General features: G+C 45.8%; 6 protein-coding genes across 6 annotated transcripts; 3 read left to right on the plus strand and 3 right to left on the minus strand.

The window, feature by feature from the left end:
- Positions 1 to 1,705: 1,705 nt before the first annotated feature.
- On the plus strand, positions 1,706 to 5,922 carry Triagg1_5996 (transcriptional regulator family: Fungal Specific TF; the record flags this gene model as incomplete). The annotated part of the gene is made up of 9 exons (XM_062900570.1): positions 1,706 to 1,750; positions 1,844 to 2,335; positions 2,388 to 2,531; positions 2,585 to 2,895; positions 3,509 to 3,561; positions 4,126 to 4,363; positions 4,428 to 4,716; positions 4,787 to 4,978; positions 5,050 to 5,922. 9 exons carry the CDS (start codon positions 1,706 to 1,708, stop codon positions 5,920 to 5,922), a joined length of 2,637 nt encoding a protein of 878 aa, XP_062755197.1.
- A 311-nt stretch (positions 5,923 to 6,233) lies between these two features.
- On the minus strand, positions 6,234 to 7,407 carry Triagg1_5997 (uncharacterized protein; the record flags this gene model as incomplete). The annotated part of the gene is made up of 2 exons (XM_062900571.1): positions 6,234 to 6,609; positions 6,677 to 7,407. 2 exons carry the CDS (start codon positions 7,405 to 7,407, stop codon positions 6,234 to 6,236), a joined length of 1,107 nt encoding a protein of 368 aa, XP_062755198.1.
- Positions 7,408 to 7,765: 358 nt separating this feature from the next.
- On the minus strand, positions 7,766 to 8,795 carry Triagg1_5998 (uncharacterized protein; the record flags this gene model as incomplete). The annotated part of the gene is made up of 3 exons (XM_062900575.1): positions 7,766 to 8,215; positions 8,288 to 8,701; positions 8,766 to 8,795. 3 exons carry the CDS (start codon positions 8,793 to 8,795, stop codon positions 7,766 to 7,768), a joined length of 894 nt encoding a protein of 297 aa, XP_062755199.1.
- A 1,537-nt stretch (positions 8,796 to 10,332) lies between these two features.
- On the plus strand, positions 10,333 to 12,016 carry Triagg1_5999 (transcriptional regulator family: Fungal Specific TF; the record flags this gene model as incomplete). Its single annotated transcript, XM_062900576.1, has 3 exons — positions 10,333 to 10,475; positions 10,528 to 10,618; positions 10,682 to 12,016. 3 exons carry the CDS (start codon positions 10,333 to 10,335, stop codon positions 12,014 to 12,016), a joined length of 1,569 nt encoding a protein of 522 aa, XP_062755200.1.
- Positions 12,017 to 16,524: 4,508 nt separating this feature from the next.
- Triagg1_6000 (uncharacterized protein) lies at positions 16,525 to 17,012 on the minus strand (the record flags this gene model as incomplete). The annotated part of the gene is made up of 2 exons (XM_062900577.1): positions 16,525 to 16,599; positions 16,707 to 17,012. 2 exons carry the CDS (start codon positions 17,010 to 17,012, stop codon positions 16,525 to 16,527), a joined length of 381 nt encoding a protein of 126 aa, XP_062755201.1.
- A 1,097-nt stretch (positions 17,013 to 18,109) lies between these two features.
- Positions 18,110 to 18,660, plus strand: Triagg1_6001 (uncharacterized protein; the record flags this gene model as incomplete). Its single annotated transcript, XM_062900578.1, has 4 exons — positions 18,110 to 18,281; positions 18,333 to 18,428; positions 18,481 to 18,545; positions 18,598 to 18,660. 4 exons carry the CDS (start codon positions 18,110 to 18,112, stop codon positions 18,658 to 18,660), a joined length of 396 nt encoding a protein of 131 aa, XP_062755202.1.
- Between the last annotated feature and the right edge of the window lie 2,071 nt (positions 18,661 to 20,731).

A 20,731-nucleotide genomic window follows, 5' to 3' on the forward strand; every position in this document is an offset into this window, starting at 1 on the left:
CAACTCATTCTCTCTCCCCCCTACATTTCCCACTTCAAAAGCATGCCTGTCCCACTCTTCCTTCATGGTGTGTAGACTGGACGGCAGCTAGTGGGCTCGCTGATCATCTAAACGTCTATCAATGGAGCCAGCAGCCGTTCAAAGTTTTTCCAACCCAAGGCGCGGATCACTGCCACATAGTTCCACGTTCAGATAACCGCATCCTGGAAGTCCGCGGGCGTCGCTGCGATAGAGTTGCGTCGGTGGGTAAAATATGTCAGGGACACGAGCCCAATGAGAAACGCAAGGCATATTGTGACTGGTTTCTCCTCACGGAGCTTCATCGCGAACCGTCAAGGATTTATCGTTCTGGGTGCTCTTATTTTGAAGCCTTCTGGAAATGCCTCTGCTGGGACATGATACTTCATATGTCAGAAACTGCAGGAATAGCGATATCTGCAAGATCTAAAGGTGCAGAGAGCTATGAAGCTTTCGTGGGCTATTGCCACAGCTCTCTGAAATCCATATTCCATCCGGAAGGGCTCTCTCAGGCCGACCAACAGGCTGTGCTTCAGCTCGACAAGAGTTTTCAGACGACAGAGGACACGAAATGGGGTCAGTACTCACAGTCAGATTTCCTGGTTGAACAATGGATCAATGGCTTAACTCTAAATACAACTTTTTTTGTGACGGATTCAGGGTATTTGGGCATCGGCCCCCCTGAGACTAAAATTGGAGATGAGGTATGGTGCCTGTTTGGTGGTCATATGCCCTTCATTCTCAGACCAGTGGCGACAATACAGGAGGTAACCTTGGGGCAAGGAAAAAAGCAACTTCACCAAGTCTTTGGAATTTGCTATGTGCATGGGATTATGGATGGTGAAATCGCAAACGATGAGAGCATCCCAGCTGAGATATTATATTTGGCCTGAAAGAAGATGATTGCTAAGTGGTTACGACTCATGTTGCCCCTCATAGATGGATAACCCGCATCTATATGGTAGTGGGCTACTGTTTTAGTTGCCTAACACGGATCAGTTCCTAAGACGTCTTTTGCAACAGCTGCCATCAAGCGAGGATTAGTACACCAAAGGGAATATAAAGGCTCGCTCGCAATCTTTACATTCCTCATTATCTGATTTGTTGCTGATACAAATGATTTCGAGAAACTGTTTGCTACAGTCGGCCTTGAATGCCTGGTGAGCGGTGGTGAAACATGAGATTCAACCCACTCATTTCAAACCCACAAGCCACTTTCTTTCAGATGAACTCCCAAGTGTAAGACTCAAGACCCAAAATATCTGACGATTATGAATCAATAAAAATGCGAATTCTATCAAAAAGATAACTAATTGTGTTTCTAGGCCAACAGGGATAATTGCCTTGCCTGCGTGGATACATAGCGAATTAATTGCTCCACGCATTGAATACTATCATCTCCTTATAAGCCGTAGCTTCGTACATAAAGATGGATTATACGTACGCAAATGTGGCTCCCTCCTAGCTCGTATTACGCTCCTATTTTCTGTCCCCCACTTGCCTAGGAAGAGGTTGTGCTGGGAGACTACTTCATAGCCTTCAGTACGCATAATTCATCTCCATTAGCATGGTGCGATGTTTTACTACATATCAGTGTCCCAGCACAAGAAATCTGCAACATTGATCTTCTGATGTCGACTGAAGTATACAGGTTGAATTGCCTAAACGAACTAATCAGCTCTCCAAGATGGTCAACACAGGAAAGCCTAGCATGGCTTGCGCCACGTGTAAAGTGCGCAGAACTAGAGTATTCATTCACCCCAAGATGTTGGCTATGCCAATGAAAGTCTTGTTGCGCATCTAAATATTCTAACTCGTAAAGTAGTGTGACCAACAGCGGCCTGCGTGCTCCCAGTGCCGCAAATCTGGATGGGTTTGCCCAGGCTTCCCGTCCGAAGCCGACGTCATCTTTCGGCACCACACGCCCGCCTCCCAGCAAGCAAGCATTGGTCGTCGTGGCCAGCCAACAGGCAGAGTCATTGACTTATCGCCCGCAGTTACGGAGAGGGCCACATCCTTCTTCCTCCACCAATATGTCTTCAGCACCAAGACTGGCTCCGACACTGTCGCACCGGCGGTTCATGAGCATCTGCCGGTCCTCCTTCAACGGGAAGCGCCCACTGGGGCGCTTAGTATCATCATCTCGGCGGTGGGCCTCGCTGCTTTGGCGAATGCTGGAACTTCAACACCGTGGAAACACGAGGCGTACCGTTTATACGGCAAGGCCCTCCAACGATTACAGACGGACCTCAAAGACTCAGCCGGCATGAAATCGGATAGCACATTGACGGCTGTGATGCTGATGGGTACTTTTGAGGTTAAGAAAAAACTTCTTCTGTCATAACTAACAGGACTGACTCTCCAATTAGATGATCGCAAATGGTGACCCGACTTCTATGGAGTCTTTCCGCTACCATATTGTCGCCGGGGCTCGATGTGTTGAGATTCGCGGACCAAATCAATTCCGCAATGCAGTATCCGCCATACTATTTATTCAATTACGTCGCCTCATTGTACTGGTCATGTTCAATTCTTGAGTGATTGATCGAGTGCTAATCGATTACAGATTATGACTTGCCACCAACTACAGGAGCCATTGCCCTACGCTCTTAAGACGTGGTCTCGATGGGCTGAGCCTACTCAGACGAGAGATGAGGCTTCTTTGAATCGCTTCGCTGAACTGAATGAGCACCTTGCAGCTGTCCGGGCCGATATTAAACGAAAGGGTATCCGAAACCCTGCAGCTGTGGCTGCGATGCTAGATCCAGTCGATCGCCAGCTTGCGGGTTGGGAAACGAGGCTCCCAGACTCGTGGAGATTTAAATCCTACCGAAATCTTGACTCAAAGGTCGATTCATTCGAGAGTCATAAATTACAGTATGACGAATATCCTGGTCTCTGGGTTGCTTCCACTTGGAATAATTATCGGATGATCCGCATTCTGATTCACGAATCCAAAATAAACGCAATAATGAAACACGGCTCAGACAAAGACAGAAAGGATCTCCAGCATTCAGCCAAAATACTCACAGAAATGACAAATGGCGTTTGCTATAGTGTTACATACATTTTAGGTGACCGGCCTAACGGACTCTATCCGAAGAGAGTCCACCAAGCTGAAAGCCCAGATTTACTACCAAAACCGGGCGGATACTTGTTGTTATGGCCACTCTTCCTAGCTGGGTCTTTAAGTACTACATCCAGGGACCAGAGAGGCTGGATTGCGCATTTTTTGAGAGATATAGGTCTACGCATGGGCATGCAACTAGCTGTATCGATGGCGATGAAATTAGAGCAGACAGCCATCTCATTTTCAGATCGCGAGATGTGGCTTATTGGAGAATTCTTCCCTGTTTAGCAGACGGGCTAGTATTCATATTAGTATTTAATTAATTTTAATTGCGACATGATACCAGGACCCTTTTGTGAAGGGGCAAACGCCCGGTGCAGTGCAATGTCCGTGTAGTCTTTGTTACCGTGGCTCACATAGCAAGGATCAAGATATCCGCAATTCCGTGGATCCCAAAGCCTACAACATTGGGAGTACGCCGATGATGAACATGAGCAGCAAATTAGCTGTTCTTACGATGGGGACCTAGACTCCCTTGTGTTCTGACTGTGAGATTTGCACTACTTCGATATCCATCAGCCTGCCTGACACTTCCAATATTATACACACACTAGAATGCGAAACCGGTGCTGACTTGTAGACTGTGCTATACCCTACTCAGCTAGTCTTGCAAGTTGACCAATCAGAGACTCTATAGCCCTCCTTCAATGCCTATATTGGGGTGCGTCTTTGTTGAGTGCCAGCCATGTGGTGGAGTGAAAGTTGGAGTCATTTTCGGTATAGTCTTCTGCTGATGACCGAAGTCCAATGGCATCTCAAATAACTCCTGAGCTGATAAATTTATATCAATGTTGCTGCTCATCCTCTTCGGTATTTAAATACCTAGTTGTCCCCCTCAGTCTGTCTAAACACTCACTCTATATGCACTGAAGCTTCACCTTTTCTTGGCCCATTTTCTGACAGGATGAAATCCCTGTCTCTCGCCCTCGCTATATGTCTGGCTACAGTGCCAAGCTGTGATTCTGAGTGCCTTCCAGAACCGTCGCAATCGGCCCCATTGGTGACCACCAGGGATGGAACTTTGCTGGGTGGAAGATGTAGCACGACAGATGTGAACTTTTTTTTGTCCATTCCGTACGCAAATCCTCCAAGAAGGTTCCATGCGCCTACACCCTACACAGGAGTGTACCATGATCGAAACACGACGACTCCCGCCCCAGCCTGTCCACAGTTTGGCACGACTTTCATCGAGACGGATGAACAGTCTGAGGATTGGTACGAATCATCACGATCCGTTTTGTACATGTGGCCCTTTCTCCTTTGCTGACAATCTTTATAGCCTCTTCCTTGACATCTTTGTCCCCGCTCACAAACCCCATAAGTCCAAGCTGCCCGTCAAAATCTGGATCTATGGTGGCAGTAATGAAGCAGGTGGCATCTCAAATGCGATGTATACAGGTTGCTACGCCGCTGAGAATGTAATCCAAGTCAATATCAACTATCGCCAAGGGCCTCTGGGGTTTTTGGCTGTCCAGAAAGCTGGAATAGATGGCAATTTCGGCATTCGAGATCAGCTGCTGGCATTGAAGTGGATTAAGGCAAACATTGAATCTTTTGGCGGCGACCCTGTAAGATTCTCTCAGTCTCATTTGTATTTTTCCTTCCAATCACTAATGATATGTTTTTGATGGACTCTAGGATAAAATGGTGCTCTTCGGACAATCAGCTGGCTCCTTTGACACTTTCACTATTGCCACCCTGAATGATGCGCCTGATCTGATCAGCGCTGCCATCATGCAATCGGAAGGTGGTAGCGACTTCGCGTCAGTCACCGAGGCTCAGCCCTGGAACGAGCTGTTCGTCACTGCTCTAGGCTGCCAGCCATCAGATGTAAGTGGTTTGCTTTTACCATCGCACACCTCTGATGATCTTTGTTCAACCTGAATCTGACCATGCTTTAGTTCTCCTGCGTCAACTCTAAGAGCGTGGCCGAAATGCAGCAAGCCGTCCTGGCGATGCCTGCCGGGGTAGGACCATCAATCGGCAGCCCAATAGCCCATATCGGCCGTGGCTTCAGCTGGGGTCCTCTTGTAGATGGCAAAACGATCCCACAGGCGCCTGCATCAACCGGCGTCAAGGTTCCGTCTATCTTTGGCTCGACCGCTACAGAGGGTATGCTCTTCGTCTTGGCCACCTACTCGAAGAACTTAACAACCCAAACTCAGGTCACTTATGACGACTTCTTGAGTTACCAATTCGGCCCCCTCGCATCGCGCGTCAATTCAACTTACCCGCTCTCTAATTTTCCGCGAACCGCCTCCGCGCCTAACTCCGCTGACTCTGCCATAAGTGCCGTTTATACTGACTACGCTTATAAGTGTACAGCATATAGAGTCCTTCAGAAGGGAATTGCAAACAAAGTCCCTGTGTTCACATATTTCTTTAACCGCACCCCTTGTACCTGGCTGACATCTGTTCCAAACACCGCTTTTGTCCACAGCTTTCTTGGTGCTACCCACACCGCTGAGCTTCCCTTTGTCTTTGGTGTAATGGATGGACTGCCTGCCCCTGGAGGGAACTGCACCTCGACCTCGGCCGAGTTACAGCTAAGTAAAGAGATCATCTCTTCGTGGGATAGTATGGCCGCCACAGGTACTCCTGGATGCGATTGGCCACGCTACTTTGAACAGGGTAAGAATAAAGGTCTGGGAATGATGTATCTAGCGAACGAGACGGTTGTTGGCGAAGTGGACTACAGCATTTGCCCGTTCTGGGATGAGATAAGGGACGAACTGTTGGCTTTGCGGGCCCAGGGAAAAGTAAATCGGTCCTAAGAGAGAGAAGTTCAGGGGCGTCATAGGCGTGTATGAGTTTCATTCTACATCTCAATATTATTCATATTACATAGTAAAGATTAATCTTTTGACTCATTTACACGACATTGGATTCTGAGTGCCAGTACATGCGATAGATACGATAAACAAGACCTTTGAGATGGAGGCAAGGTCAATTCTGCACAATGGGTTGACATTGTAGCCGTCTTAACAAAGAGACTCTCCACGACGAACACTTGGCAAAAGGTGGGAGGCTTAATTAGTCTTTTCTAGAAATTTTTGCGACATAGACCCAATTACCAACAGTAATACTATAGAAAGTATGAGATCCTTACAGGATTCCTGCCCTCATTACCACGATCTTCGTCTTCATCCTCATCCTCATCTCCATCATAATCTTCTTCTTCTTCATCACCTTCGTCATCATCATCATCATCATCATCATCATCATCATGATCATCATCTTCATCATCATCATCTTCCTCATCTTCATCTTCATCTTCATAGTCATATTCATAGTCATATTCATCCTCTTCACTATTGAATAAAAATTCATCGTCAATCGCTTCCCAATCTATCTCTCCTTGAGGGTTCAATGGATAGATTATTGGACCGGGCGTTAAACTCATCAGCTTTCGACGAAGGCTACGAGCAGTGACGACTTCGTCGTCGGATATATCCCTCTTTCTACAGATCATTCAAGCATTAGAAGTCATACAGCGGGAAATTTCATAGCATAAAACAAAACACTGACCTCTTTCCTAGTCCATGCGTTGCCTTCTCTTCTTTGTTTTCCCTTGACGAGACAGACACATCACTTTCAGGATCGTCAGTGTCATCGGAAGACGACGTGCATCCCGCGTAAGCAAATGTGCCCATATCACCACCAAAAGATCTCGCCCACAGCTCCTCCCTCGTTCGGCGATCCATAGCAGCCTCATAGTAATCGTCGCCAAGCCATGGGGGCTCGTCATGTGTCTCTTCATCGCTAGAGTCTTGTAATTGATCAGCGGAGGCCTGAGTCTCCTCGCTGAGATCGCCAGTAGTGCCATTCGATTGCGAATCTTCTGCTGCATCCGGTTCCCAGCCATGGGAAGTACCAATTAAGAGCCTTAGAAAATCCAGAAAACAGCCGGTCTGGCATAGATCGGATACTGTATCACGGGCATTTTTACATAGATAAGTATACTCCTCGTCTATTGCTCGCATTGCAGCCGTAAGCATTTCGCATGCCAGTTTCTGTCGCCTTTTATTCAATTCTTCAAACTTGCGCTCAAATACTTCTTTCTGGCCTTTGGCCTCTTTCGCTATGTTTAGTGCGTCATCGAAGTAAACGTCGGGCCCGAATATTGGAATTTGTATAGTGTTGAATCGCTGCCAATAATCTCCCCACAGCAGGTCGTGCATCCGCGGTTCGACATTGTCAGACCAAGCGCGAAGCTGGCTTGAACGGAAGGGTGCTTTTGGCCTTTCGAATGGAGGCATTGTGTGATCGGTTGGTCGACTCGGTGGTGTTGGTGTTCGCGTAGTCGGTGATTTCTGATGCAGTGAATCTCGACCGTGAGGTTTACATGCAGATAACAAGACGAAGCGGTGAACAGATGCGGTTTCGACGGGGCTTACCACCTAGTACATGCACATGCATGCAGTTTGCCTTCCAATAGAATTGAAGCTTCACAGTATGGAACACCCCACAAGGCCAACGTAATACACTCCAAAACATTTAATATTTAAAAAAAAAATCTCTAGCATGGGGAAGTTGGAATTGCATGTATATCTTCGGAGATCCAGAATACTTCTTGAGCCATATCCTTTAATTTCCCCACCAGAGCGCGCTCATCTTCTAGGCAACCACACGCTTGACAGTCTCGGTAACACTAGAAGCCTTCAGTTCCAAAAGATCATTTGACAATGTCTCGTCCTGAGCATAGTTCGATTTGAGACCAGGCGTGTTGCTATAGCTGGTTGCTCGAACTAGAGCGAAAGCGCCATTCAGGTCACCAGAAGTTAGCTTCTGGAAAGCATCGTTCACTTGCTCTTCTGTGGTAGTGATGTTGATGGTCCATTTAGTGTTAGTAGCCTCTTCCAGAGCAGTGAGAATCTCATTTTGAGTGGTTTCAACGGAAGAGATGAAGAGATACTTGTTGGAAGTTTCCTCTGGCTTCTTGAGTACTGATGTAATGGCAATGCCAAGATCCCTTTCGTTCGTAAGAGTGAAGCGTTTATCGCCACCATCCCAAACGGTAGCGGTTTTATTAGCAATATCATACCCAAGAAACCCATTTCTCAGACCCTGTAAAGATATGTAGTTAGTTGATATTTTATTCCACCTAATAATGCTATGAATCTCTCAATCATCACTTACCCAATCAAACAGGAGAGAGGTAGCAACACCTGTCCAAGAAAAGCCGGGTGATTGTTTTGTCTTGAGATACTCAATCATTTCAGATTTCTGGCTGAAGAGGGGCAGCAGTTGAAGAACGGCAGAATCTTGACTACTGGAGGAAAATTCCGAAGGCAGGAAACGCTTGACTCCAGCACCAATAGCGGCATCAACAAGCTTCTTCTGTTCGCCGAAGCCAGTGGCACCAATGGCTGAAATGACGACATCTTGGTCCTTGAAAGCGGATTGAAGATCGCTGTTGGAGAAATCCGACTTGTAAACAGAGATATCGGGTGGGAAAGTAGCAGGATTATCCCCGCGAGAGAGGGCGGTGATGTTGAATCCGCCGGCAGCGATCAAGCCCTCGAGGATAATCTTACCAATACTCCCGCTTGCCTAAATGATCGTGAGTTAAAAGTGATGAATATGAAGGTCGGCGCCCGGATTTGGGACCACATACGCCAACGATAACGATGTTCTTGTAAGTCATTTTGTATTTGAGCTGAGATTGTGAGAGGTTGAAGAAAATGTATGTCAATAATGGAGATGAGAATGATGGACTCTATGTGTAGAGTTATTGCCTAATATTTGGCGTAAGCAGTGATGTTTTTGGCATTAGATGACTAGAAGCCTTGCTCGTCTCCGAGAACAGATAATGAATTAAAGACGATCTCCTTGGTGTTTATATAGTTGAGTGGTCTCAAAAAGGCCCGCCGATACAACAAAGTCATCATATTAATAGTAAGAATAATGAGTAGAGTATGTCCGTACACAAGGGATGCATTACACCTGAATGCAAGAGCTTTGTGGGCCAACTATCGGTCACCCAGTTCAAGTACACACCAATGGTCTCCGAGAAAGGCATATTTGCAAGCAGTCACGCTATCCATGATGCTGCCGCCCGAACAGGAACTCAGATTTGTTCCAGGTCCGAGATCCCGCAGTGAGGCATGAGCCCCTGCCAAATCCAATCGATCGAGAATCTTTCATTGGTCAGATCTCCACTGAATCCTTCACTAACAAATGGTGTTTCTACTTAGAATGCTTAGAAATGCGGACACAGCTCCGTCAAGTCCGCTCTCACCAATAGGAGCACCTCCGTCAAGTCCGCTCTCACCAATAGGAGCACCCTCCGTACCTCCACTAAACCTCCGCGTTATTTGGTGTTCTACAGACCTCGAGCTGTGGGTTTCAATCCTCATCACTTTCATTGTGTTCAATTCTTCATTACGATGTCCGTCCGCGTTGGAGCGGATTTCGATACAGACAGCAATCACAATATCCCCACTGTTGCCACGGTTCGTCATCTGCGCTAGCTGGAACTTCATCGCTCAGTAGTGACAGCTGCACCAGCAGTTACTCAACCCAACGGTCCAAATAAGTGACTGCGCTCATGTCTCGCAGGGTAATTGCGTCGGGGCGTTCATGTCTTGAATGCCGTCGCCGAAAGATCAAGTGCGATAGGTCTTTGACATGCGCTTATTGCACACGTACCAAGCTTCAATGCAAATACCCTTCAAGGCGACAAAATATAGGTACTGATGAAGAGGGCGACTTAGCAAACAGAGTGCATTCTATTGAGTGTGCTTTGAAGTCACTGGATCAAAAAGTAAAATACAATGGGAGCAAGCTGCAAGCGAGTTCAGAGTCATCAAGCAGACAGAGTCACAGTGGACGAGACGACCAATTATACATCGTAAGAGTCCAACAAAGACTACAAAGTTTTCCATTAGATTATATATACTCACAACTCTCTGTAGGATGCTGCGCCAAACCTATCACGTACGAGCTCATTTTCTTGGCGAAATCATCTACAATTGAAGCAAAGTCAAAACAATACCTCTACCCAAGTAATAAGATCACATCACTTACAGTCATTGCTATTCAATGACCTAGTTGACGTGTCACAACCTCTTGAATTGGCTCATCCCCCTCCTGCATATATCTTGTTCCTGTGGCAGACATATCTCGATGTGGTAGACCCTCTTATCAAGATTTTCCACGTTCCCTCTATACAAAGACAGGTTATGAGTATCAGCCAAGGCCGAAAGGTTCCAGACGCGGCTACGGAATGTTTATTGTTTGCAATCTATTATTCTACAGTAATAGCTATTCCAGCAGCAGAATGCCGCCAAGAACTTCAAGAAGAAAAACCAGGCTTGCTGCAACGGTATGTTGCCAAACTTGTCTGTTTATCACTAAATGAGACTGACAAATTTCAGGTTTCGCAATGGGGTAGAACAATCGCTTAGACGAATTGATTTCTGGAGCTCCCGGGATATAATCCCCTTACAAGCATTCACTCTATACCTGGTAATTGTCTCTTGATGAAACCGGAAAGCGCGAACACGGCCATTATCTAACATTTTATTGAAGATTTGCGGACGGCAAGACCAAAGTGGCCCCGATGTCTCGTCTCTAATCGGGATCGCAATTGGCAATGCGATGAAACTAAGTATTCACATAGACATCCCTGGTATGCGTGCATTTGATCTCGAAATGCGGCGCCGATTGTGGTGGCAGATCTGCACTTTGGACGTTCGAGTCGCCGAAGAGTTTGGCCGTGAACCTTTTATCCTTGAGCAGAGCCTTCGCACAGAGCTACCGCTCAACACCAGTGATGCGAGCTTAGATCCTGATATGGGCGAATTGCCGAGCCAACAACCGGGACGAAGCGAGATGTTATTCAGTCTCATCCGGTTTGAAGTAAGCAACTTCGCGCGGCGAATTATTTTTTCGGACAGATTTTGCCAAAGCAACGGCTACCGTATAATGAATGAAGCGCAGAAATGCCAAGAAGTAGATCGGTTTAGAGAGCGCATTGAGAAGCAGTACCTTTCATACTGTTACAATGGAACTCCACTGGACTGTATCACGGTTAAGAGCAGCCGCCTCATTCTTGCAAATTTAAAATTGGCTGTTTGTAAACCGCGAGCTAACCAGAATCATGGAATTCCATTACGAGTCAACTATCGCAAGGCTTGCGAAGAAGTCCTGCAACATGCGCATGCCTTGCGTCAATACAGCAAAGGCCGTCGTTGGCTGTGGCTATTTCAGACATACGTGGAATGGGATGCTTTGGCGTATCTCTTGCTAGATATTTGCATCACGCTGTCATCCCCATCATCTAACGAACCGCTTACTCTGCCGTGGGAAGTTATTGATGAAACCTACAATCACTGGAAGAACAATGTAGATGTTCATCGGGGTCGCCGCTGGGCTCATATCGAGGAACTCCGGTCACAAGCGTTGTCCGTAATGGAGAAGACGCGAAATACAGCGCAAGCGCCCCGGGCAAGCTCATCTTGTTCCTCTCTAAGGGCACAAGGTCAGTGTGATGGTATGTCGGATACCAGCATTGAGAGTCAGCAACCGTATGAATATTCCGATTCTACGTTCAATCAGCATTCTGCTATTGCGGCCAAGATGCTTATTCCCCCGCGTTTAAACCCTTTGGGTGGTATTTCGCAGACGCAACGGCCCTACATCACAGATCTTCAAAATCCCGATCTCAATATTTCGACTGATAAGGTGCCCCAGAGGTGGGCTCTAGCAGATGTAACTTCTGAAGAAGTCCAAGTCTCTGCTAACACAGCAGACCTGCCCGGAGCTGGGACTGTTTGTGAGTGGAGCAGTTCACTCATAGAGAAGTATTGGGAGATTGCCGGACAGGGATATGAGGAGTCTAATGCCTGGAGTTCATCAATTTAGCAGCATTCTCTCCATGATGGCACTAAACTCTGTATTATACTTGTGCGCGCTTCTGCATGCACGCCAAGGCCAGCAAATATTATCGAGAGTGAAGCTCGGGAGATGACCATAAACAATTATTACCTTCAACCCTTCATTAGTACATTATGCGTAGTATTGGGGAGCTATATTATAGTAATATTTCATTGATATATCCAACCCGACTTGGATGGACCGCAGTTCATTTTATCACGGATCGGCACAAGTATTATGCCGCGCGAATGTGCCTCTCCTACGCTGGCTTGTGATTCATTATCTGTACTAAGTAGGCGTAAAATTGGAGAAGTGAACAATTTTCGTACAAAAGATGGTATGTTTATCTGTTTCATCTTAACTAATAGATTCTCGTAGTAATGGTATATGTTGGCAGAGGCTGTGGGTAGACTTGAAGAAATCCATGGAAATTTTCTTCAGTCAATTAGACCCTAGTTCCGCAAGGCAAGAATCACTGTGGTTGACGAAGCTAAGAGAATGCCGCCGCCGTCGTCGTCGTCGTTATCGCGCATTGAAGACGGAAGTCCATCCTTGATCAGGCTTCAATGAGCCAAGGGTAGACCGCCAATCATACAGCCGGATCACCATTTTAGGCGTGCATACATATCTCTTCCGTCTTATCCGCGACTGAAATGAACAACACTGTGTATCTTCAAGCAAAGGTGGTTAGTCTTGGGACCCAACTCCGTGATTCACTGTAACGCAGTTATAAACCCCACCAAATCTGGTAGTACTACAGAATCTCAACATGACATGATAAGCTAGGCAGGCATGGAAGGAACCGATAGGCAGCAGGGTGGGCCAGTGGGAGGGGCTGCTCAAGACCTCTGGGTTGAAGCTGGTCAAAATCCCGAGATCCGTTGTAATTACCCTAAGCATGCAGTGATGACGGTTCCTTTGTTGTAGAAGGCTCTTTAAGAGTCATTGTAGTGTACCTATATAAGGATGGTTCTTGGTATCTTGCTAAAATACTCCATCTTCTGACTCATATCTTCATAAACTGATTGTATTAGCGACCTGCCGTCCCATCAAGTTCTCAAGTTCGGATGCAACACTTGGTCTAGCGTTTCAAGAGAGTTGAAGGGAACAAGTGTTGCTATCAGTCTGCACGCTTAAGAAGCTAATGCAAGCAAGACCTGATGGGGTGGTGGGCAGGTTCGTGTCACAGTACGATACGCTGATTACGGAGCAACGCCGCTATTAATCAATCTTGCATTTCTTCAGTTATTTTTAGTCATCCTAGTGTATCGTGAAAAAATGGTATTGATTGGAAAAATCTCTGTATAAATCAATGTTGCCTCGCAATAGAGCGGACAGGTAAGCAAGCTGGAAATAGAGTCTGATAATAAAATGTGTGATGAACACCTCGAATCTCATTCTTTCAATAATTATTATTCAACAACTGGGGCCGACTGGCATCAAACGGCAGTTTTGTGAAAAGTCCATCGGGCTTACAGAGACAGATGAGCTCTTCTTAGGTTCCACTCTTCAGCATGGCTACTTCCCGGCCACGATGATTGGCATCTTAGCTGTCCCTCAATGTTAGTTTCTTAGATCTCCATCTACTTTAGTCAGCCCCCAAATCCAGTCTACCACGATTGAATTTCTATACCTATTTGAAGATGAGACGTATAGTAAGTAGCCTTGTCAATTCACAAGCTCCGTTTAGCATGACACACTGGCAAAGCCGAGCGTTTGTATCAGTAGGAAGACGGCAACACGGCTATGCAGCTCTAGCGTTTCTTGAGAGTAGAAATGGAACCAAGGGGGCTTAGATGAGATTTTAGCGCTGATCTAGTTAATAATCATAAATCGATATGGCAGCATCTGTGAAGCGATCATGCGTGTTTGCGGGGATCTCAATGCCCAAGCCGTTGTATCACAAGAGACACCAGTTTATAACAGTGAGCGTTTCATCAACTATGACGCTGCAATTCAACAGGTTGAATACCGAACCTTAATAGGGGGCATTGGCTTGAAAATGCCGATAAACCGCTCTTAGTACATGTGCTTTAATTTCCGTTACGTGGAACGGTGCGGACTTTACCTATAGGACTAACTTATACAAGTAACATAGATAAAAATAAGTTGATTCAGCCTTACCCACTAAGCGCAAGGTAGACATGTCTTTCGGCATCTACAAACCTGGCGCGTCGTAAAGTTTTAGTCCTAATTTAGAATTCTGGGTCAGGCATGGTTAATTTTGTTCCCCAGCTGAGGCTGAAATGCAAACTGCGTGCCCGAGCCCTGTTGGGCCGTAGCGATCGGTGGTATATTGTATTTATTATATAATACTTGGCACATGCTAGGTCTTTGCATTTGAAGTCGTCCGCCATCTTGCAGTCTGCACAACTACTTCTCTTCAATCACTCTCCAGTCAATTCCTTTTCAGTCATTCGCTCATTTCTTATATCTCACCCTACTCCCTTTGATCGATAGTCAACATGTCGTCCAAGGAGACGCATAGCGAGACTACCTGGGCCAATGGCTTGTTCGATTGTTGCAGCCCGGGTGGGCTTTGCTTTAAGACGACTTTTTGTCCCTGCATTACCTATGGAAAGACTCAGCACCGAATGAAGCATGGCAATTTGAATGATTACTCATGCTGCAACGCATCTGTGAGTGTTCCTCTTAGTAAATCGACCCCCTAAGAATACGGAAGCTAACAGTCTTCTTTCTCTAGTGTGTTATCTTCGCTTGCCTTGCACACTGCGGCCTGACATGTATCCCCACCACGATGCAACGAGGAGATATTCGCGAAAAACATGGTCTGGAAGGTGGTTGCTTCGGAGACTTTTGCAAGTCTTGCTGGTGCAATTGCTGCGTCTTAATACAAAACGAGAAGGAGTTGGAACAACGCGAGGCCCTCTTGAAGGGCTCGTCTGAGCCGTACAGGCCCAATCCTGGTATGGTGTACTCAGATGCAGGCGCACATTAGCTGGAGCATTGCACGAACTCCGATACCTAAACTGAGTTGTGTCCCTGCCATTGGCATATAACTCATTGCAGATGATTGGAATTGAGATGTGTATGTGTGGGAAGACGACACTTGCAACTCATGCAGCTCAACGCAATCAGGCCCTCACCCGCTCCAGAGGAGTGGAGCGTGGCACATCATGGCAGATAGTTTCCGATACCCCCAAGAGCTGGAAGATTTTTATAGGGCAGTGGTTTTTATCAATTTCTATAAGCGTTATTCAATTAAAGTGCCTTTCTCAGTGTATTTCCTTCTATTATAATTTCTCATGAGGACGTATTGTACACTATAGCTTCAAGTATTTTTATGAGTTGGATATTTATTTACTTTACCAACTACAGGGTAATAGAACCTGCTATCTTTTTGTCATGACTCTTGTCAATGAACGGTGTGATATCCAGTTTGTAGAATCCAGAGCTGCACTCCACCGCTCCATATGCAAATTGAAGATTAATTTTGAATACCTGACGGAAATTTGGAGTGCCGACAAACTGTTAGACGGTAATGTCACAGCAGGGTGAAAAGGTCATAAGCCGTGGTGTAAGCCTAAAGACTAAAAAAGTAGGTAGCTAGCTGTGGGATTACTAGACTTCCATATGGTAGCAAACGTCTCATATCATGCTTTGAAAAGAGTTATGAAACCATTGCTTGAGGCTAGGTGTTTCAGCTCGAACCCGGTCACCCTTGCACACATTTAGCTTTCCATGCACTGAACTGTGCATGTTGCCCACAGATGCGCAGTGAAATATGGCATATATGTGAAGTTGCCGAATGTTTCTATTAGTCAATATACTGGGTACTAATCTGTCCGTCAAGCTAAGTTCAAGAGACAATCAGTTGCCGCGCTTAATATTATAGAATAGAGATAGACGACACCAGCCGCACACAACTACATGTAGTTGACAGTTGACGTCTCATCAAGCTTTTTCTTGAGATCAAGGTTGTCTTTAGCGCATTATGATACATCTTGAGTCACATGTTGCAGATTATTGCACGCTGCGCTAAATTCACCGCATTGGCATAGGTAATTGATAGCGGTTTGGACATTTGTGAGCTTAGCCGCATGGGTGAGAGCACACCTTCAGAATCAATTTGCCATGGAAATCATCAACACGTTAAGCAATGTGCTGGAGAGGGCGGCATCAGTGGAGTAATGGCTGTAATCTACTTGGACATACTGTGATCGCAATGCCAATTGGAAAAGGAATACGGCAAGCGATTTTTTTTTTGCTTTTGGTTGTGATAAATATATCGGTTAAAATAGGCTTAAGGAGAGTGAGCGGGTTGTAAAGACTGCCTCAGAAAGAAGAGCCACCCTGCTACAACCCAAATAGAAGAGAAACAATTTTTCACCGTTCCACATGCCACTGCTCATTTTCTCAAACCCGTCACCGCACTGCAGCCCATAGCCGACAAAATTGGACAAGAACCACCATGTAAGACTAAAATACAGGCAAATAAGATAGCCATTGCCGACTTTGAGCTTCCGCAAGCAAGTTTAGACGTAGATGACCTTCTGTTGTCCGAAGGCACTGCAAGCCTGGTTGCCAGTGTTGATGTTGCTTTGCTTTCCCTATATGCGGTCAATGGCGATGTCTCACATGGCGATGATGTATGGACATCAATGCACGCCGTAGCTGCCGCATAATTGGTTTGGATTGAACTTGTCGTAATACATACCTGCTGGTTGTTGTTGTTGCTATTGTTGTTGCAGCAAACAATGACGTCGTTGCACACATCATTGAGGTCGGAGCACTTCCAGTAGTTTTCGCCCAGTCCATCAGCTGTAGCACTGCAGCAGTAAGGCGAAGCGCCGTTGCCACAGCTATTGGATTGCCAGTTGTTGTTGGTGTTGGTGTTTTGGTTGGTGGGAGGAGGAGGGGGAGGAGGAGGAACATGGGGAGGAGGAGGAGCACCGTGACCGGGAGCTGCAAGAGCGCCAGTGGCAACGGTAAAGAGGAGGGAAATCATGGAAGTAACCTGCATGTTGGCGGTTTGAAGTGTTTTGATCTGAGAGAAGAATGAGAGTGGATTTTATATGGTTGCTTGTTGAGTGACTGTTGAGACTGATGGTTGAGAGTGAGGGGGAATGGTCAAGGTAGACAAGGAGTCCCTCTTATACTTTTCTCTTTAGAGCTGTTGTTAGGCTTTTGGAGAGCGATTGCCTTTTCGAAGCACAGAGTACAGCCGATACGAAGTGGCGACGAGCTGAAAGAACGGAATGAACTAAAAATGCATTGTATGGCACAAATCCATATATGTCTATTGAACTTATTTTTGCAGCTCTAACGCAGGTAAGAGCGAATGAAATGAAGCTACTTAAGTCAGTTCCAGCTCTGTATGCCAGCATATTCATGTAATTGGTCAAGCCTGGTAGGGGAGAAGCTCGGAAGCTACATTGAGGCACGGCCTGGATTAGCCTGTCGGATTTTGGTCTCCTGGAAACCCGAAATGTCGACATTCTGAGTGGTAAAGGCTTCTCGGTAACAAGAAGTACTTAGCTGATTCCATGTGTAGTAACGTAGCATTGTATCTACTTGACGACATCCTAAAGCCCTGAGATATTCAGCTTGTCTCGTACAAACAGTAGTTCAAAGTTTCAGGGGCTGTGAATAATCTTGGATCAACTTGGATAAGTTGTTCAACAATTCTGCATGGTTTACGAGTTACTGCTGGAGATGTTCAACAAATTCCTAATCTTGACGAGCCACCGTTAGAATCGTCCAACAATTTGGTAATAATTTCCAGCCGCCGTTTGTGGCATTTACCTCTTTACTTTGCATATACATATACGAGCCCAACGGATGTACGTGACTAGTCATGTTTTTAGATCCTGCGGCATTGAACTCTCTCATAATTTGCAGTCTTTCATTAATGTGAAATCCAATTTGGCCGAGTGATGGAACCCAGACAGATGGTCTGTAAAGGCAGAAAGTTTTGGTTTAAATAGACCTCCTGCCTATCCACTTCCTTCCACCTCAATCAACACACTCAGACCTTTCTGAACCTCCTTTAGCTACAACACAGCCCGTCGATTCTCTTTGCCCTATCAGCTCACTATTGACACTCCTTACATCTCAAACATGTATGCCTCCATCATCTTTTATGCCCTCGTCGCCCTGAATGGCGCCATGGCGTCTCCGGTTCAAGGGCCCGAAGTTGAGCCACGAGCCATTGAGCGTCGTGTTCCCAGTATGGGAGACATACCGTTTCCGAAGTTCCCGGCTCGTAACAAGAACAGCAACAAGATGGATAGTAAGCTATGACGAGTCTTTGACAATCATGCTAAGCTTACTCAAACTACAGAAGGTGGCAGCGATTGTAGTGGCTCGGGCACGAACACTCAGGTAAATGCCTGCTCTGCAGGTAGCCCATACTGTTGTAGCAGCGACGGCAGCGGTGGTGAGTGATGAGCTACGCTTTTCCCACCCAGAATAACTCTAACACTGAGCAGGCCAAACTTGTTCCAACACCACTGCTTGCACTGAAACGATTATTTGCTGCAACAACAACAATGGCGTAAGTTGGAGATCGTCCTGTTCACCATAATCATATCTCACACATGGGATAGTTCCAAATTTGCATTGGCGACCTCGACTTCAACGTACCGATCACCATCAATGTCTATGAGTAAAGGACTCATTCGAGGGAAATACACTGCTGAAGGGGCGTGTGGCCGAGGGGCCGCAGAAATGTATAGGTACACCAGACAGCTAACTTCAATCCGTAATACATGGACATACCAATGACCTTTTCGTAACTTGCATGTGATGTGATTACCAGTATCAGCCTCTGGTCTAAGAGACTTGAGGTGTCCTTGATGAATAGTATACGAAGGCACTCGCAATGAAGAGCTAAAAGGTCAAATAAATCAAGACCACGGTGATATTGGATGAGCCCTGGAATTTCCAAGAATAGGATGACGGCCGACGAGCCGATGAGAGACCCGGCTTGGCAGGGGCCGGAAGCCAAAATAGCGGGGATGACTCCAAGCCGGGGAATTTCGGCGCCAAAAGCTTGTCTCAGACCCGGCAAGGATTAGCACGTCTAAGCTATTGAGAACCGGCTTCTGATGGTTTGTTCGTCACTTGTGATAAACTGCCGTCGTGTGTTAAACTTTGAGTAGTGCTGCATGTTTTGTTTCCTCAACCCCTGATTGGGCGGTGCCTGGAGCTTGTGTTACGCCTAAACGGATCTCGGCACACGTATGGCATAGAAGTCTGGGGTAATATTGTTTCATCTGTATCGTGTCAGGCCTCCACAGTTGTGCGGATCGAACTTACACTAAGACCAGAGGATGTAGTCTACTGCACTGCAATGGACGGTGAGACATGGCACTAGGGGCAAATACTTAGCCCAGACGTCAATTGATGGTCAGACTGGCAAGTGGCGGACAGAAAACCCGAGACAAAGAGGATTATGAACACCTACATGATAAATTATACACCAGCCCGTTCTTTTATTATCTACAACTATATCTACATTTCTCTATCAACTACTACTATATTTACAATTCTCTATTAAATATTACTATACTTATTTTTCTTTAGTAATTACTACTATATTTATATTTTTATAATAACTGCTACTATAGTTATAGTTAACTTTAGGTACTAGCTAAATAGATATTTCCTTATAAAGGTACTACATAAACTTAGTAATTAAGTAAGTGCTTATACTGCTGTGTGTATGTACTTATTTATTTTGCGGTCTCGCTTTTTCTGACCTCCACTTGACTGGCTTGGAGCTGGCCTATCATAATATAAATATTATGTCATAGTGGCATAGCCAGTATAGTGCCTCTAGGTGTGCACAGAAACTGCCGGTAGATCATTTCCGAGTGCAAACCAATCAGATGTGTAAGTGTGTCACATGTGAAAGGACTGTTGGTCAGCTCGCTTACGGCGTTCTATGTCTAGCTACTGGCCCCTTCTATTGTCCACTGCTTATAAACAAGAGAAATTACGTTTATGTACCTAAGCTCGGCTTCAAGGGAAGTAGTATGCCCTCTTCCCGGAGTAGCTTCAAATCTGATAGGCTCGGCGTATTTTCTTGGTATCGTGGCCATGCCTCCCACACAGCTAAAAGATATAAGGTTCAATTTAGCATTAATCCTACGAGCTGCATAGCCCTGCTGTAGCTAATACCTCGGATAACGTAATGCTTTCGGATTCGATATACGACTTATAACAGTGCTTTTCACCACTGCACCGGGTAGGATCCCACGGTGGCACTGAACTTCATAACATGGATTCCGCGAAGGGAAATTGAAAGTTAGCCACCTAGAAAATGTATGCCCAAAGCAAACTAGAAGACCATTGTATGAGCTGGAATCTGAAAGGAGGTACTGCCCATTTATCCGAAGTACGGCTGTACATCCTGGTATTGCCAACATAAATCCAACCGAGACCTCAAACTTAGTTTCGCATCCGCGCTATGCAACCAATTCGTATTAAGTTAGAAACGGTCCATGGCCAAGTTTCGAGATGTAAACAAGGCTCATAGGCCGGCATACTCAATTCAATCATCTTAGAACGAATCATAGCTAGAAAAAACCTTTATTAGTGAAGGACTTGCTTGAAATGACAATTAATGAGTTTATTTTGTAGCAAACGTTCTCAGAAAGCATTATTTAAACCTCCTGCATTAGTGCTCCGCTTGTTAGCCTTTTTTCTCACATTCTCAGATTTCAGTACTTGAACTGA

The sequence above is a fragment of the Trichoderma aggressivum genome (assembly GCF_033847375.1).
Source record: "Trichoderma aggressivum f. europaeum strain CBS 100526 chromosome Unknown scaffold_022, whole genome shotgun sequence".
NCBI classification, from domain to species: domain Eukaryota; kingdom Fungi; phylum Ascomycota; class Sordariomycetes; order Hypocreales; family Hypocreaceae; genus Trichoderma; species Trichoderma aggressivum.